This window comes from Delphinapterus leucas, chromosome 13 (genome assembly GCF_059928025.1).
Source record: "Delphinapterus leucas isolate spDelLeu-1000000601 "Yukka" chromosome 13, BTC_Dleu_Yukka2, whole genome shotgun sequence".
In the NCBI taxonomy this organism is placed as follows: Eukaryota; Metazoa; Chordata; class Mammalia; order Artiodactyla; family Monodontidae; genus Delphinapterus; species Delphinapterus leucas.
In genome coordinates, this window is record NC_143141.1 from 75,835,521 (window position 1) to 75,851,977 (window position 16,457).

Consider the following 16,457-nt stretch of genomic DNA (forward strand, 5'->3'; position numbering starts at 1 on the left):
GTGGCCTCAGGTGTGTTTCAGGTCTTTGACCCCAGTCACCCCTGCTTACCTAATGGAAACGCTGTGCTCCTGGCACCTACTGAATGGGTGAGCCATTCCCTGACCAAAGAGGCTTGGATTCCCAGCAGTTTGAGTTTCCCTCACACAAATCCCTTGTTCTGCATGCATCCATCCATTCACAGTATCCAACAGCCATTAACCAAAAGAAGTTACTTGTTTTGAATTTGAAAGTTTTATGAATCCTGTTTCAGACACTCCTTCTGTGATAGTTTTTTAAGTTTTTTAAAGACTTTTGACGCTCACTTGTCTATTCACCAGATTTCCTGGGTCGCACTGAAGTTCCAGTGGCAAAAATTCGAACAGAACAGGAAAGCAAAGGCCCTACAACCCGCCGACTGCTGCTGCATGAGGTCCCCACCGGGGAGGTCTGGGTCCGCTTTGACCTGCAGCTTTTTGAGCAAAAAACTCTCCTGTAGGGGCCTTAGGGATCTGCCCACTAGGCTGGGGCTGGAGAAGATAGCCGGTGCTGCCCCTGAGCTGGCGGAGCGTCACGCCGCTTCATCCATCACAAGGCCACGCATGCTGGGGCCTCTATTTTATCGCACACTAAATCGCTAGCAATCTATGCAAACATGACCTTCCCTATAAATAAACCAAACCCCATAGCACAGTGCCTTGTATTAGTGTTAACATGTTCGGCTGTGTTTAGATGCCAGGATTTCCATTTTCAGGGCTATAAAAAGTATTATGTGGAAATGAGGCATCAGACCACCAGACGTTACCACTTGGTTGAATGTGTCCACTGTGGGTGGTTTGGGTGACGCTGTAACCATTTCACACCACGTGACCTCCGCTGGGTCACAGCCACTCAGGAGGTGAAGGACTGGGAAGAAATGCAGCCTCAGCGTGGGAACAGCCTGATTACGGAAATAGTGTCCACTTGTGCACTGAATAAAAACAGAAACTTGATCATTTTACTCCTGATTAGATTTTATCATTCTCTGCTGAGACAATATAGTTTGAAATCTAAGGGGGAAAGCTTGATTTACTTTAAATACTGTGAACTCTAATGATGCAGAAAATATTTTTCAACGTTAATTTTCTGAAGTATAAATTATTTATGTAAATTCCTTGTTTTTGCATATGTCATAGGACATGCATCTTTAAGCTTTATCATTGCCAATATGTACAGAAAGAGAATAAAAATATAAATTTATGAATGTAACTTCAAAGCTTGACTGATTTACTTTCTATGTGAAAGGCTTTTAAAAGGTAATTTCAGGGGCTGCTTGTAATGAATCCAAATCTCCTTTCTGCAACAGTGAGAAAAACCAAGGACAGAATGTGGCGGGGGAGTAGTCAGTCAGGAGACCCCAGAGCCTCGTCTTGACTGCCATTGACTTGCTCTGTGACTCTGGTCACTTTACCTACTGTTTCTGGGGCTTGGTTTCTTTGATGGCTAAAATGGATGATCTCTGTGGGAGCTAGAGCGTTCCCTTTTGAGTGCCTCTGTTTGCCTAGCTGAGTAGACCCTCAGGGGTAACGTAGCCATGAAGAAAATGCACAAGTATTAAAGATCATCAGCAGGTCCCTCAGCCCCTCCAGCTCCAGAAGCACCTGTCTCCCTCCCCCTGCCCCCATGCTGTCAGAGACACATCCACACCTGTCAGAGCTGTTTACTCAGCCTCTGGATTTTGAAATGTGAACTGTCTTGAACACTGATAAAAATAAGGTCTTTCTTACACACTAAATCCCTGGGTTAATGAGTACAACTGGGAAAAGATCTGCCTTTTGGAAGGAATCACACAGGCTACAGAAGCCCTGATTTCTCAGGGAGCAGGTGTTCTCTAGCAGCTATAAGGAAGGATTCAAATGTCCCCACACCAGAGCCCCTGTTTCTGCCTAAACATAATCACTGGACAAAGAAAAACTGGAAAACAATTCAGAATATTCAAGGAAAAAAAATCCATCATTCCAGGTATTGATCCTGGGCACTGATGGGCTAAAACACAGACCTAAAAGAAATACGCCCCAGTGTCAAAGGAAGAGACGCTCAATATCTGAACCCAGACAATTAAGAATGTTGCTCAATTTAGGGAAAGTCTGGCTGCTCAGGCTCAGCCGCACTGAGCAAAGCAAACTGCTGATCTTCTACAGGGTTCTGAGACTCGAGCTGTGTTGGTTATGGAGGCAGGTGTGGGCTGATGTTCACAAGTCTGCCTCTGACCAGCTGACTTTCAAAGCATACAGCTGCCACTGATGGGTCAGGCAGGCTTAAAACCAGTCCTGGGGTTACCTGTGACCATAGCTATAGGATAATCCTTTCCTGGGACTGTGGGACTTCCTCACTGGGATGAACTGCGGCTAGTGCCATGTCTCCATGTCTAGATATGTTAGCGTTCCTGTGGGACTTAGGACAGAGGAGCCTGCAAGAGGTGAGTCAGACAACTGTGAAGTTACAGAGGATAGTTAATGGCAGTACTTCCAGCAACTCCAGTCACCCCCTTTGATGGAGGAACATGGCACTGCTCCTTAAGAAGTCACATTCTCTCCTGACAAAAACGGTAGCCTGATTTTCTGAAGGGCGAGGAAGGGACTACCTTACACTACCTACCCCTCCAGGGGAAAGACTGAGTGGCTGGAGGAGAGCCCAGCAAGCCCCTCCCGTGCTCTTCAGGATCAGGGTGCCCAGGCGGGCAAGCCGGACAGCTCCACGCTCTGAAAGGGGACCCAAATTCTGAGCAGTCTAACATCACAAAGTCAGAGTGGCTTCGAGGAGATTGAGTGCCCTGGTGAATGACCATGTGCTTTGGCACCAGAGGGACTGGACGTGGGATAGAGAACACCGCCACTTTCAAACCGTGCAGCTGACCTGGAGCGAGTTAGCAAACCTCTGAGCTTTGTGTAATGGAAGGTGATAATACTACCTTGCTGGGAAATTTTTTAAATGAATACACAGTACCTCACGCAGTTCCCGATTCACAAGGGAGAGCTCAATAAACAGTAACTTATTATTTGGATATTCCTCAATTTAGGGAAAGTCTGGCTGGTCAGGCTGAGCTGCATTGAGCAAAGCAAACTGATCTTCTATTTCTTTCTTCTGTTTTTCCATTTCTGGAGAGAAAAAATGTTGGCAGCGTTTTAATGTTGTAGAGACACTGCAAAGTAAAGGTCAGCAAAGCTTTGTTACAAACGGCCCCTTATGGGGCACAGTTCCAGGGGCGGCCAGGTGCCGCCCCAGGACCTCTGCTGTCATCACTCTTCTTTCCACGGGCTGTGACCTCCGCCTCTGCTGGCCTTCCCCAGCTACCCAGGATCTGCGTCTGTGCCATCTGGTTCCTAAAACCTATTGACAGAAGAGCTGAGTGTAGGGTGGGGAAGAGGGGCTCATGGGACAGGGAGGAACTTCCCGGCTGATTCCAACTGACACTCATCTTCCGGGCAGCTTCCCAGCCAGCCCTCCCCTCACCTTACCCTCACTCTATCTGGGGTCTGCACCTCTCAGACAGGGCTTCCCGTGTCTCTGGACTCCACACAGCACTAACTTTCTGTGGTGTGGCAGAGATGACCAGCTGTCCGTGAAACGCCAGCTCTCCCTGCCACTGTGCTCTGAGCAGCAGGGACTACTCTTCCAAGCACCCCCTGCCCCCTGCAGTTAGGGGCCGCCTTGTGACTTGGTCCTGGGGGCCCCCCTACACCCCCAGGCCAGACGTCCTCCATGACCTCTTCCCTTTTCAGGTTGACAGGAATGAATTCCTGGGGCAAGCTTGGCAGCCAGGTGCTGGAGATGAGAAACGTTCCTACAGCCAGGCGCCCTAAAGACTGCATGGAAGAGGGACGGCCTGCCAACCTGCTGACCCACCAGCTCTGGTACAGGAGCAAAAAATAAACTTCCAGTGTACGTAACCCACGCTCCACTTTTTGATCTCTTGGGAGTAACAGTTAGGCTGCCCTACCGTAAGGGCCTGGCTGAACACAGTCACGTTCAAACCTGACTGAGGGGCTGGCTCCCCGTGCTCTCAGATAGAATCACGCTCAGAGGTAACTTACCACATAAGAGGCATCCGTTTCTCTCTGGACAGACAGGAGAACAACGGGATTGGGTAGGAGTTGGGTCACAAAATACCTATCTAACAAGGTTTTCAAGCTAGAGAAAAGGACAGCCCCTCGCGCTTTGTGTGTGGTGGAGGGAAGGAGCCACGCTGGTGAGTGAAAGAAGAGATGCAAAAATCTACAGTTCGCTCAGAACGGCAGGAAGCTACTACCTACCAAGTGCCCGAAGCCCTCCCTAGAAGCGTCCTAACCCTCAGGCTTCAGGGTATACAGGTTGTGGGAGAGAGGATGGAAGGGGAAATAAACCGTGAGCTGTCAGCTGTACCAACCGGGATGTGAGCTCTGGGTAGGAAATCTGTGCATGGAAATTTCCTGCATGTAAAGGCCTTTCACATAAACTATCATTTTGCCCTAATTTTTTTTTTTAGTATAAATTTCATTTCAAAAGATTCCCACCTGTTGTGACCAAACTATGGAGAACAAAATTTTTGGTCTGGTTTGGATGTAATAAGCAGTAAATGGTAGGAAAATGGCAGGAGAGCAAAAACTCAGAAAAAAAGAGCTGAGGATATCTTAGAGGGAAGATCCCCTCTGGCCAGGTTTTCTCTCACCTTATGAAGGGCACAATCTGTCCCCCAGAAGTGGGGTCCGGGGTCCCACAATCTCCTGAGTGTCTTCACCCAAGGCTCTCCTGCTAAAGGGTGCCTGTCCATGCAGCAGTACTGAGCCCAGAAGAGACTCCACCACTTCTTCTGCATGAAATAAATCCTCCTGCCTCCTCTTTCTCACTCCCTTCTTTGGCTACTACTGCCTGTTCTGCCCTCAGAGTCTGTCTGAAAGGAAGGGGTTTGTCAATGGATTCTGGACCCTGTCTGCTATCTGTCGGATGTTACACAACTCTGCCATCCGAGCCCTGTTGCCCCCAGATCTCTGCTCACCAGACTCTTCTTTTCATGCTTTTTACTCTCCTGGCCAAGCTTCGAGGAATAAAACTGCCTTTCAGAAACAGTCTGACTTAGGTCACTAGTCGTTTTCTCTTTATCAGGCGGATATTTCTCTTCTGCACAGACAAGCTTTTCAGGACTGCAAAGAAAAGTAGAAAAAATTTATCTTAATTCAGTATAAACAGAATTGTACCATTCAATAACTGTCTGAAAATTAAGTTAATGAACTCAATACTCACTTTATGAAAAAGAGAGACTGAGAAAACATCACTTTGTGGCCGTCAATCAGTCTGCCCCACCCACACCTCTGCTGATGCCACTCTTAGGCAGTAAGTCATGTGACCTTATCAGGCTGTGGTTGAGGCACCTGACCCAGAGCCTCAGTCCCTAGAGTTGTAATTGGAACAGAGGGGCTCCAGGCAGCTTTAGAGGGCTCAGACCAGAAAGGCAGGACCAGGGCATCCATTTTCCAGGACATGCACAAGAAAGCAGAGAAAGAGAAAGGAAGCAGGTTCACAAAGAGAAGCTATGACGAATGCCACATAGTCCCAAGGAGGAAAGGACCGGCCTCGTGGTCCCTCAAGTGGCCTGGCTATCTTCCTGACTGCTATGGTCTGAATGTTTGTGTCCCCCCAAAATTCAGATGTTGAAACACAACCCCCAATATGATGTTATTAGGAGGTGAGGTGAAGTGTTTGGGAGGTGATTAGGTCATGAGGGCAGAGACCTCATAAATGGGATTAGTGACCTTATAAAACAGGCCTAAGAGAGTTCCCTCACCCCTTCCACAGTGTCAACCAGAAAGCAGGTCCTTACCAGACACTGAATCTGCTGGCACCTTGATCTTGGACTTCCCTGCCTCCACAACTGAGAGAAATATATTTCTGTCATTTATAAGCCACCCAGTCTCGTATCCTGTTATAGCAGCCTGAACAGACAGAGACACTGACTGTGGCTTCCATGACAGACTGATGCTTTCTAACATACCCAGCCCCCCTTGCCTTTTTTTTTTTTAACTTGACAAGGACTCTGCTTTTTGTAATCAAACTGTCTCTAACATAGCCACCTTGCTCTTAAGTCCTTTTCTTACTTTACTGAACAGCCACCTGAGGCACCTCCAGGAGTGTCCTCTCAGAATGTTTCCCAGGGCTGTTTCCACTCCTGCCCTGGGAAGCCCAGGCCTATCTAGAGAAATCACCTCCTCCTTCATTCCTCCATTCCTTCCTTCCTTCCTTCATCCCACAAGCATTTACTCATCATACAATGTTCCAGCTAAGTGCTGGAAGCACCAAGATAAGTTAGCAGCCCCTGCCCTCAAGGGGCTTGCTGCAGAGGCAAGAGGCAAATGGGGGAGTAGAGGTACTTCATCATGTGATAATCCTCTCAGTGCTGACTTGACCCAGATATTTCTGTGCTTTAGTATATTTCTTTTGTTTAGGGAGTGGGGATTTTTTAGAAGAAGCCAGAAAAGGTGGCAGGACTCAGAGGGCACCTTATGTGCTATGTTGAGTCTGGACATTATTGGAAGGGTTATGTGAAGCTACTGAAGGGTTTTCTGTTGGGGAGGGTTGATCACTTCAAAAAGATGGAAAGGTAGAGAGTCCATCAGAAGAGACAGACCCAAGCGCAGAATACCAGTTACGGAGCTATGACTGTCTATAAAGGCTGAGGAGCCAGAGAAGGCAGATGAGGAAATAAAGCAATATAAAGTCTTTGTCTTGCTAGGAGATGGGATATAATTATTGACATTTAAATAAAAATATTTGTTAAAACTGACAAAGAAACCATGAAACCAGAAATAGAACATAAAACTTCCAAATCACAAGAAAACAAAGTAGTGTTGTTCATTCCAGCAAAACTCAGGATGGGGGATAAAAAGGAAACACCAAGAAAACACAACAGGCCTTTTTCTTTCTTTTCTTTCTCTCTCTCTCTTTCTTTCTCTCTTTCTTTCTCTCTTTTATTTTTTTTTTAATAGAATTTATAAGTCTGCACAGACTGACACTCCTGCTGCAAAAACTAGAGAAAAATAAAAAGAATTCACCTCCTTCCGGCCCCACAAAATTCATATTTTAAAGTCTTTGGACAGCAGTGTAAACAATTCCAGAGAGGAAAGAGCCCTTCCAGAATGAGCTGGCAATCTCTGACTACTGTGTCCCCTGGGAGCTTTGGCCAACATCAGGTAGCAGGGACTGACTCCTCCATGCCCCCGGCATACCTCTGGTGGATCTTTCCTCCCAGGTCTGGTGCTGTCCTTGAAAGTGAGTAGTCAACCTTGTTCTGAACACCACCCCACCCTGCGGAGGGGGGAATCAAACCAGGGCACTTGAAATAGGTCCCCTCAGGCCCTGAATATAGACAGCCTTCCCCAAAACCCATCTGAAAAAGAACCAAATAAAATGCTAGAACTATAAAAATAAAACAATTGAAAATAAGAACTCAGTGGGTGGGTTTAACAACAGATTATTAGACACAGTTGAAGAGATAATTAGTAAAAATACTTAGTATCAAATATGGGGCAACAAAAAGGATGGGAAATACACAAGAAAGGGTAAGAGACAGGGATTACAATGAGAAAATCTAAAATATGTTTAACTGGAGTACCAGAAAGAAAGTAGAGAATATGGCAGAGGTAACCATCAAAGAGAAAATGAATGAGAACTTCCCAGAACTGACTGAAGATATCACTTTACAGATACAAAAAGACCCATGAATCCTGAGTAGGATAAATAAAAAGAAATCCGCATCTAGAAACATCATGGAAAACTACTAAAATCAAAGACAACAAGAAAATCTTAAAGGCATCCAGAGAAAAAAATAATTATCTTCAAAGGAACAACGGTAGGATGGGCAATTGAAAGAGCAAAAGACAGGGGGATATAATATGTGTTGAAAGAAAATATCTGCCAACCTAACATTCTTAACCTTCTTAATCCTGTGAGAACAGCCTTTAAGAATGAAAGTAAAATCTTGAAATGGCTACATACTGTGTGATTCCAACTATATGACATTCTGTAAAAGGCAAAACTATAGACACAGCAAAAAGACCTTTACCTGCATTTGTTACGAGTTTTGCTTCCCACAGGCCTTGCAGAAGCTGTGGGCTGCTCTTTTGGAACCACCCTGTGGAGACTGAAAAGTCAGCTGGGGCAATCTGGCATACTGCCTGGCCTTCTCTAGTTCTTTAAATTCTTTTAAGGTACATCGTTTTCCTACAGGAAGATAAAAATCTAAATCAACACTCTTAAAGTCAACTCCAGTCACTCTTGGGGTAGGAAATCACTTGACAATTGAAGTCTCTAAAGACAAAGCCCCATGATCACAAGTACCCGTCTTATACTGAAAAATAGCCCTCCGCTCTTCATCCAACTCTTGCTGTCTTCTAAACAGAGGATCACAGAACGGTGGGACCGTAACCTGCGAGAACATGACTCTTTGAGGACGCAAGTACAATTTGTATTAAGCATTTTAAATCTGTCTGAAGCATTCGAGTGTGGCCTTACTCTATACCAACTCGGCTGAGAATAAGGACCCAGGAATAATGTCATACAGAGCAAGGGAAGCGTAAATGCCACCTGCCTCACACTAGGATATTTCACTGAGCCTTAAGTGGCTGAATGGAGCAAGGGCCACCCAAAGAGAAGACACATACTCCTGTTCAGAGTTCTACAGTATCACTGCATCAGTCAACAAATATCTGCTAATGCCACTGCGTGCTGCAACCCAGCAAGGTCCTGTCCTTGGGGATCTCTCAGTCTAGAACAGACAAGTCATAGACAACGACCACCTTGTCATGAGAGGCATCAGCTCGGGTGCTTTAGGAGCACAAGGCAGAGCCCTAAGCCGGCTTGGGAGGAAAAGCGCCCCCTTGGGGGCTGACCACTGGTCTCTAAGGGCCCGTGAGAACCGCGGGGCAGGAGAACATCAGTGTGCTGAGGGTCAGGGACCAGCTACAGAGGTCGTGGAGGAAGGTGATTTTCTCCTCCCCCATCCTAAGTATAGGCTTTAGACAGAAGGACTATTTCCCCTTGCTTACTTCCCCACACACTTGACCTTGACCCAATGCTATTTGCAAGGACAACATCCACTGAATGAGGAGACAGCATAATGACTGCCCAACACAATACAGTGAGTCCCCCAGAGCCAAAAGAACCTTCCTATCTTCACAACCACGATCTGCCTTGGTTTTCGGGAGAAGCAAAATAAACCACTTTTCTCTTCAGAGCCACACACGTTTTTTTAATGAATAGTATTATCAGATGGTCACTTTTGCTACACAGGAGTAAAAAACCCGAAACCTACATCTCAAAATTTTAACGCCTATATTGTTGGTTTAAAATGTGAAGACTCATTACAAGTTCAACTACTGGCTCCGTGGGCAGCCTTTCTTGCATCCCTTCTTTCACCTCCCCTAGAAAGGAGCTCTCCCTGTGCTGGTTCTGTGACACTCTCATCACACTCACTGTCCACTTATCTTCCCCTACCTTCTGGGCTTCCAGTTTGCTGAATGTGAGTGGGTGGATGAATGAATGAATGGACGAATTATCACACACATGCAAGTGCCTTTTTCACAATGTCAATTCCCAAGTAGTCGAAATTACTTTGGGTTCCTAATCTAAAACTCAGAGGAAATGCTTTTGTGAATTTTTTTTTAATGAATGCAGAATAACTATGAGACTTCTAAAGTGACCAGGTTTTCCCCAACCCCAGAGCTTCTAAGAATAAATAGGTAAACGTAAGAAACTTACTTACCTTTCCATAATTTGAGTCCTTTTTTGTCATATAAAAAGGCTTGTATACTTCAGGATCATAAGTCTCCAAATATAATTTCCTTTTAAAAAAAAAAAGTACACTTAAGAGCAAAGCATTACATTTAAACGTGCTTTAGTATATTTCTTGTTTTTGCAAGATTCAAAAAAGCCAAATACTTTATTCCATTTCTTATATAAAATCATAGATTCAAAGGGTTGGAAGAAATCTCAGAAGTAATTGAGATTGCAGTGAGAGTCCACCACCTTCTGGGAGAAGTAATCATCCAGCTTTAGTCTCATGTCATCCACTAGCCTTGTTTGAGAACCTTCTGCTCCATTTGGCAGGTACTCTCTTGGTCATTCTAACCACCAGAAAGCTTGTCCTTAAGACAGAGCTGAAGTCTGCCTTGTCACTGCCAGTTCTCCCTGTGAAGCAACACAAAACACAACTTACTCTTCACCCACATGTCAGCCTTTTACAATACATACTTAAAGGTTTCATTTCCTCTTGTATCATCTCTGCCTTGGGCTAAATATGCTGTATTTCTTTCCACTTTTCCTCCTGTGAAGTGTTGTCCAGCTCCACCCTCTTCTAAAGGTTCTGTAACTGGTGACTATCCCCAAGTGGACAGGTTGGGCCTGATGCTTCCCACTCGAAGCACCGCCTCTCAATACAGCCTAAGAACTCAGATGGTTTCTTGGAAGCCAGCTCACATGGCTGACTCACACTGAATTTACTGTCATTTTAAATCACTTGGACTTCAACACATGGCTTTTCTAAGGCATGGCTTCCCCATCCTACACTTGTGTGACCACATTTCTGGGCATACTTGTAAGACGTGGCACTTTGGTTTCAAAGTGACCTGGATTCAACCTTGAGCTCTGTCTCTTAGGGCATTTAGGAAGAAGTAGTTAACATACACGTCCAGAAATTTTGCTCAGTAAATATACCTAAATGCTCTAACATTCCAGTCAAACTACTCTAGATCTCTGCTAAATAACTCGAAATTTAGGTGGGCCTTAATGTCAAAAGAGGGTCCTGATCTCAAAGTTAAAATAGAAAAATCTTCCATAGAAGAAGCCAAAATTTTGTTCTTGTTTTGTAAAACCAAATTGAATAAATGAGGGTATAAACTGGTGATCCCTTCACTTCATGGTTGACTAACTCAACAGCCATGGAAACCACTTCTCCTTTGCCCACAACCTATTAGAGAGATTGGAAAGGCACACACTCTTTCCTGGCTCTGCTTTTAGCTAGGACTTGGGGTGTGACCCAGTTATGGCCAATGAGACCTGAGGGGAAATCTGCTAGGAGCTTCTGGGGACTCTTTTTGCTTCCTGATCACAAAGGATGAGATGAGGTGTAAGAAAAGGACCCCCTGGCATCATTTCTCACCCTTTCTTCCTGCCTTGAACACAGACCTAATACCTGGAGCTGTAAGCAACCAAATGTGCTTTCAAATGTGAGGGTGACAGGCAGAAACTGAAAATATTCAGGATAGCAGAATAGAACAACAGGAAAAAACCTGGATAATTAACGACATTGTTATGCCTCCAGAACCCACCATGAGACCACCTATCCCTCTATTTCTTATTAACCAATAAATGTTCTTATGGTTTAAGCCACTGTTATTCTATTAACATTTACCTAGAAGCATTCCTGATAAATCTAGTTCCAAATCAACACTTCTATTCCCTCTACCTGGAATTTCAGGTTTAAAAATGCAGTAGGTTGTATCACAGTTCCATGAATTCATCTTAGATACAAAAATAAATTTGAGACTCTTTGCATAAATAAAAATGCTGACCCAACTTTTCAAATAATGCTTCATTAGAAAAAAACTCTCATGGGATTTCCCTGGTGGTCCAGTGGTGAAGACTCCGTGCTTCCACTGCAGGGGGCACGGATTCCATCCCTAGCTGGGAAACTAAGATCCCACATACTACATGTCTTGTGGCATGGCCAAAATAAATACAATAAATAAAAATAAAAACCCCATGCTCCAATGATTCTAAAGCTGCCAAAAAAAAAAAAAATCTCATACGGTTTTATTTGTGTGCTTTAAAAAATATTCAGGATTCTTTTGTTTTTTCCAACCCTTTATATGAAATTACTTTTTCCATAATTCTCTGCTGAAGAGGCTTTGCAACATTTTCAGTCCATTTTTTATGTAACAACTCTTTTCTTCTTTCCTTAAAAACATCCAGATGCTGAAAATACGTATCCAATCTCTAAGGAAGTGATACAAACAAGGAAAACAAATTATTATTATTAAGAAGTTTTCCAGGCTTCCCTGGTGGCGCAGTGGTTGAGAGTCTGCCTGCCGATGCAGGGGACACGGGTTTGTGCCCTGGTCCGGGAAGATCCCACATGCCGCGGAGCGGCTGCGCCCCTGAGCCATGGCTGCTGAGCCTGCGCGTCCGGAGCCTGTTGCTCCGCAACGGGAGAGACCACAACAGTGAGAGGCCCGCGTATCGAAACAAACAAAAAAAAACAACTGAATTTTGGGCTTCCCTGGTGGTGCAGTGGTTTAGAGTCCGCCTGCCGATGCAGGGGATAGGGGTTCGAGCCCTGGTCTGGGAGGATCCCACATGCCGCGGAGCAACTGGGCCCGTGAGCCACAACTGCTGAGCCCACATGCCACAACTACTGAGCCCGCGTGCCACAACTACTCAAGCCGACGTGCCCAGAGCCCGTGCTCCGCAACAAGAGAAGCCGCCACAATGAGAAGCCCATGTGCCGCGATGAAGAGTAGCCCCCGCTCGCCACAACTAGAGAAAGCCCGCGTGCAGCAACAGAGACCCAGCTCAGCCAAAAAAATAAATTAATTAAATAAATAAATTTATTTTTAAAAAAAGATGTTTTCCATTTATTTTCATTTGAATAAGCGGGGCGGTGGGGGGGAACACTTGTTCCCACTCCTCAGCTCTCAGCACATTCAGGATGCAAAGTCATAGAATAAGGTATTTGAAGAATAGTATAAATTTCAGAAAGAGAACCTGAGAGCACAGAGCAGAAAGAACCCATGAACAGTTCTACACCACAACTGTGCCTCCAGATTAAACCACATCCAAACCACTAACTCAGAGAACTCCTGCTTCTTTTTAAGAATTCAAAGAATTCCCTGGTCACCATTCCATGTCTCCAGCCTTCATCATCAGTAAAGACTGTGATAAAAGTGGTAGAAGAAAAAGAGCCTAGACTTGCATCAGCACCTCTCTCTCTTTTATAAAGGAGGGTAAACCCACCTACCTCTTTTGATGCTCAAATGAGAATATATGTAAACTTCCTTTATAAATTATAAGCCACAGTACAAACATTAACGTATTATACACCAAATTTCAATCCCTCTCATTGAGATGAAAACGTCCTTAAATTTATTAATTCCATAGTGATGATCACTACTGATTGGTCACTATCCTTAAATACTAATTCATCTCTTGTGGCTTTACATATTCCCACTGTGATGTAGGAACATATGAGAGAGAGGTAGATTTTAGGAAAGAATTTCTATTCAGTAACAGGACAAAGATGGGGAGCAGTTAGAACAATCTTTCAGATCCCTTAAGGATAGATCTGGGACTCCCAACCTCTTAGTGATTCTGCAAGGAGATGGCACAATCTCAGATCTATGTAGTTTGGCTGGGTGATTCAGAGGAGGTTCATTCTCCCAGAAAAATGAATCTCTCTGACATGGTAACATCCTCTTGGCCACACTGCTCTGTATCACTCTTGCTTACCTAGAACACACTTGGAATCCACTCTCTGTAGCCAACTCTTACCTTCGCAACATAATTTTCTCTAAATAATATCATGTATACAGCTTCATCTATGTCTTCTCTAGCCAATGCCTAAAATTACAGAATTAAATATTAGCATTTAGATCCTGAAGAAACAAACCAGTGACAAAATACAGTGTATTTTACCAATAGTTTGAGTGTAAATCTAACATCTGTACCTCAAAACATATTTTGTAACTTTTTATTATGGAAATTTTCAAACACAATTCTCCACGAACCCATCACCCAGGTTCACCAATGATCAACTCAGAGTCGATCTTATTTCATCCAAATCCCTACTCACTCCCCTGCCCCCCACCCAGATTATTTTGAATCAAATCCCTTACATCACACCATTATTTTTAAAGTACCAAGAAAGCTTACTAATTAAAGGGATCCTCTATAAAATGAAGCCTCTTTATAGGCAGTCTGTAGGTGTGTTTTAAAAGCCCTTGAAGTTTCCTGACTTCTGCTAGGTCTCTTTATAAGTTAAAACCTATTTATAAGTCAAAACTACAGAAGTTTGATTTAGTTCAACGGGTCCAGAGCCAATTAGCTGGGAACTCCTGGCTGAGGACCAAGATGGTCTTACATCTAGGGACTTGCTGTTTCCATTATGAGCTTGGGTAAAGCTGATGCACTTAAATCCTTACTTTAGGGCTTTTCATTTGGATCACTATGAACTGATCTTCCAGCTTTTACTCTTACAGAACTAAGTAGGGACAAGTGGAAAGGCAATAAAAATTCAGCATCTGGAAGAGAAATTCTGTTACCTAAAAGAATTATCTAGTGTAAAGTGATACAGGTTCTTAAAACTATGTTATTCAATCTCTGGCTCATCTTTCAGTTCTACCACAACGAGTGCATCAAAATAAACTAAACCTCAAACTCAAATACCAAATCTGTGAATAAGAGAAATCTCAAAACGGACAGTTGTATTTTTACCAGTATATTTAACAGCTTCACATGAAATCTAAAATGATATTCAGACAGCTAACTAGGGTCTTCTCCAAATTACAACCCTCTTGATAATATAAACAGACTCTTGCTTTAAAATAAAACCTTCTTACACTTATTTTAAGATGGAAATTGAAAAATCATGTAAAACAATTAAATGTTTTCCCCTAATACAACACAAATTTAGAATAAATCAATCTATTTATCTGAAGTAGAAACATACACCGACAATCATCTTGAGAAATCACATTTTTTTAGCCATCCTATTAACATTATTAGCAAATGTTATACACACTATTGGTTGTATGTCAGATTTTTGAACCACCTTTTCTTCGTTTAAGGAAATAGTTTTTGAGAGCTCCTTCTTGGTGATTGTGCGCCCGCGCACACGCACACACACACACTCTCTCGCCACTCTTACTGCCACCACAGTAAAAGGGGTAAAACAGAAAAAATATCCTAGAGCTTCTCTCTATAAAATAATGAAACTTTATGAGAAAATCATTGCTTTACCAGACCCTGGAGTATCAAGAATTCACCGGCAAGCCCAGACCTGGCTTCCCCCGCCTCTCCCGCAGGGCAGCTCAGGGACTGCTGTTTACCCACAGCCCGCCCTGTTGCTGTCCTGATGCTGCGGTGACCACGGGGAAACACTACAACCACCCTGGGCCAAATGCGATCCCTGGCCATTCCCATTCGGCGAATTCTTTGAGAACCAGGTCTATGCCAGGCGCTGTTCTAGTTCTGGGGAAAACAACTGTGATTAAGACACAACAGATCCTAATTTCAAGGGATTCATGTCCCACCACCCAAAGGCGGCCCCCAAATGCCACATTATTTTACCTCCATCAAAACAATTGACTCGGGTTCTGGCCACTTTAATTGTTCTGGCCCAAAATGTTTACCATAGTTGGACATTTTCGTGGCAGCCATAAATAACAGAATCCCCGAAGGAAGAAAGAGTAAATTGAGGAGATAGGTGATTACAGTTGAAAAAGTGAGGTCTTTCAAATTCAGAAAGCAGTGTATCCTTGCTCTGCCACTTAGTAGACTCGGTAAGTAAAACAAACAAAAAATAAATCCTCGGGTCCCCTAAACCTGTTTCAAAAAGGGGGTGATTAGGCTCCCCGACCCGTGGCCTTAAGGACCCAATCAGGCAACGCCTCAGGGTCTTCCCGGGTCTGGGCCCCCCTGGGCCACACCGCCGAGGGGCCACCGTGGGTGGTCGCAGGCCTGGGCTGCCTTCTGCTCCCCACTTCGGGCTCTGCGCTTGGGGCGCTCCGGGGCCGGTGGCACGGTGACTCACTGTTCTGGGAGGGGAAGGGGAGCTCCTCTAAAAACAAATTAAAGCACTATGCTTAGACCCCAGCCCCTCTTCCCGCAAGCCCCCTACACCTCTCTCGACAGGGGGCGCAGAGAGGAAGGAGACGCCCCCACCCCACCCCCCAGCCCCCGCTCGGGCTCGCCGCCACCCCGGCCCCTCCGCGTGACGTCCGCCAGGCCTTCAACCGTCCAATACGACACCACCCCAGGTTTTAGTTAAAAATATACATATATATAAATTTAGGTCATGTAAATTAATCCTAAAGAGAACTTACCATTTATCTGTATGATCCAGGGCAACAAGTAGAAGCGAGGATTGATTTTTAGTGCCTCTTTTGCCTAAGGAAAACAAAAGTCTCTCCTCCTATGCTCCAGGTCCTAAGTCTTCTGTGACTAGGAGTCAAACTCAACATGAGCCAGAGGGGTAATCAAAATGAATTTTAAAATTTTCTAAGGACTGTTGGAGAAACCTGGGGAGAATATGTGGGTGTGGATTTTAAGGGTGCCTGACAATTTAAGGAAAGAGCAAGTGAACTGAGATGGGTGCTAAGTAAGGCAGCTATTAGTATTTTTATTGTATCTTTCAGGCAACATTTCTTAACTCCTGGGGAAATACATTTGCAATAACTGTCAATATACAGTACTGTCA

The 16,457-nt window shown here is 44.4% G+C and overlaps 2 protein-coding genes across 15 annotated transcripts in view; one reads left to right on the forward strand and one right to left on the reverse strand.

Moving 5' to 3' along the window:
- Positions 1–1,225, forward strand: part of ITSN2 (intersectin 2) — a 160,841-nt gene extending 159,616 nt beyond the window's left edge. For all 14 annotated transcript variants that reach the window (XM_089922440.1, XM_089922436.1, XM_089922444.1 and 11 more), the window contains one exon: positions 319–1,225. In XM_089922440.1, coding sequence (XP_089778566.1) covers positions 319–476 — 158 coding nt within the window. In that variant the 3' untranslated portion in view covers positions 477–1,225. The remainder of the gene's footprint in view (positions 1–318) is intronic.
- On the reverse strand, positions 1,175–16,369 carry FAM228A (family with sequence similarity 228 member A). The gene is given in 11 exon segments (XM_022574336.2): positions 1,175–3,346; positions 4,992–5,136; positions 8,052–8,134; positions 8,136–8,209; positions 8,327–8,414; positions 9,750–9,813; positions 9,815–9,828; positions 11,794–11,830; positions 11,832–11,980; positions 13,532–13,600; positions 15,329–16,369. Coding segments are annotated over 11 exon segments (987 nt in total). The 5' UTR covers positions 15,419–16,369; the 3' UTR covers positions 1,175–3,172.
- Positions 16,370–16,457: the final 88 nt, after the last annotated feature.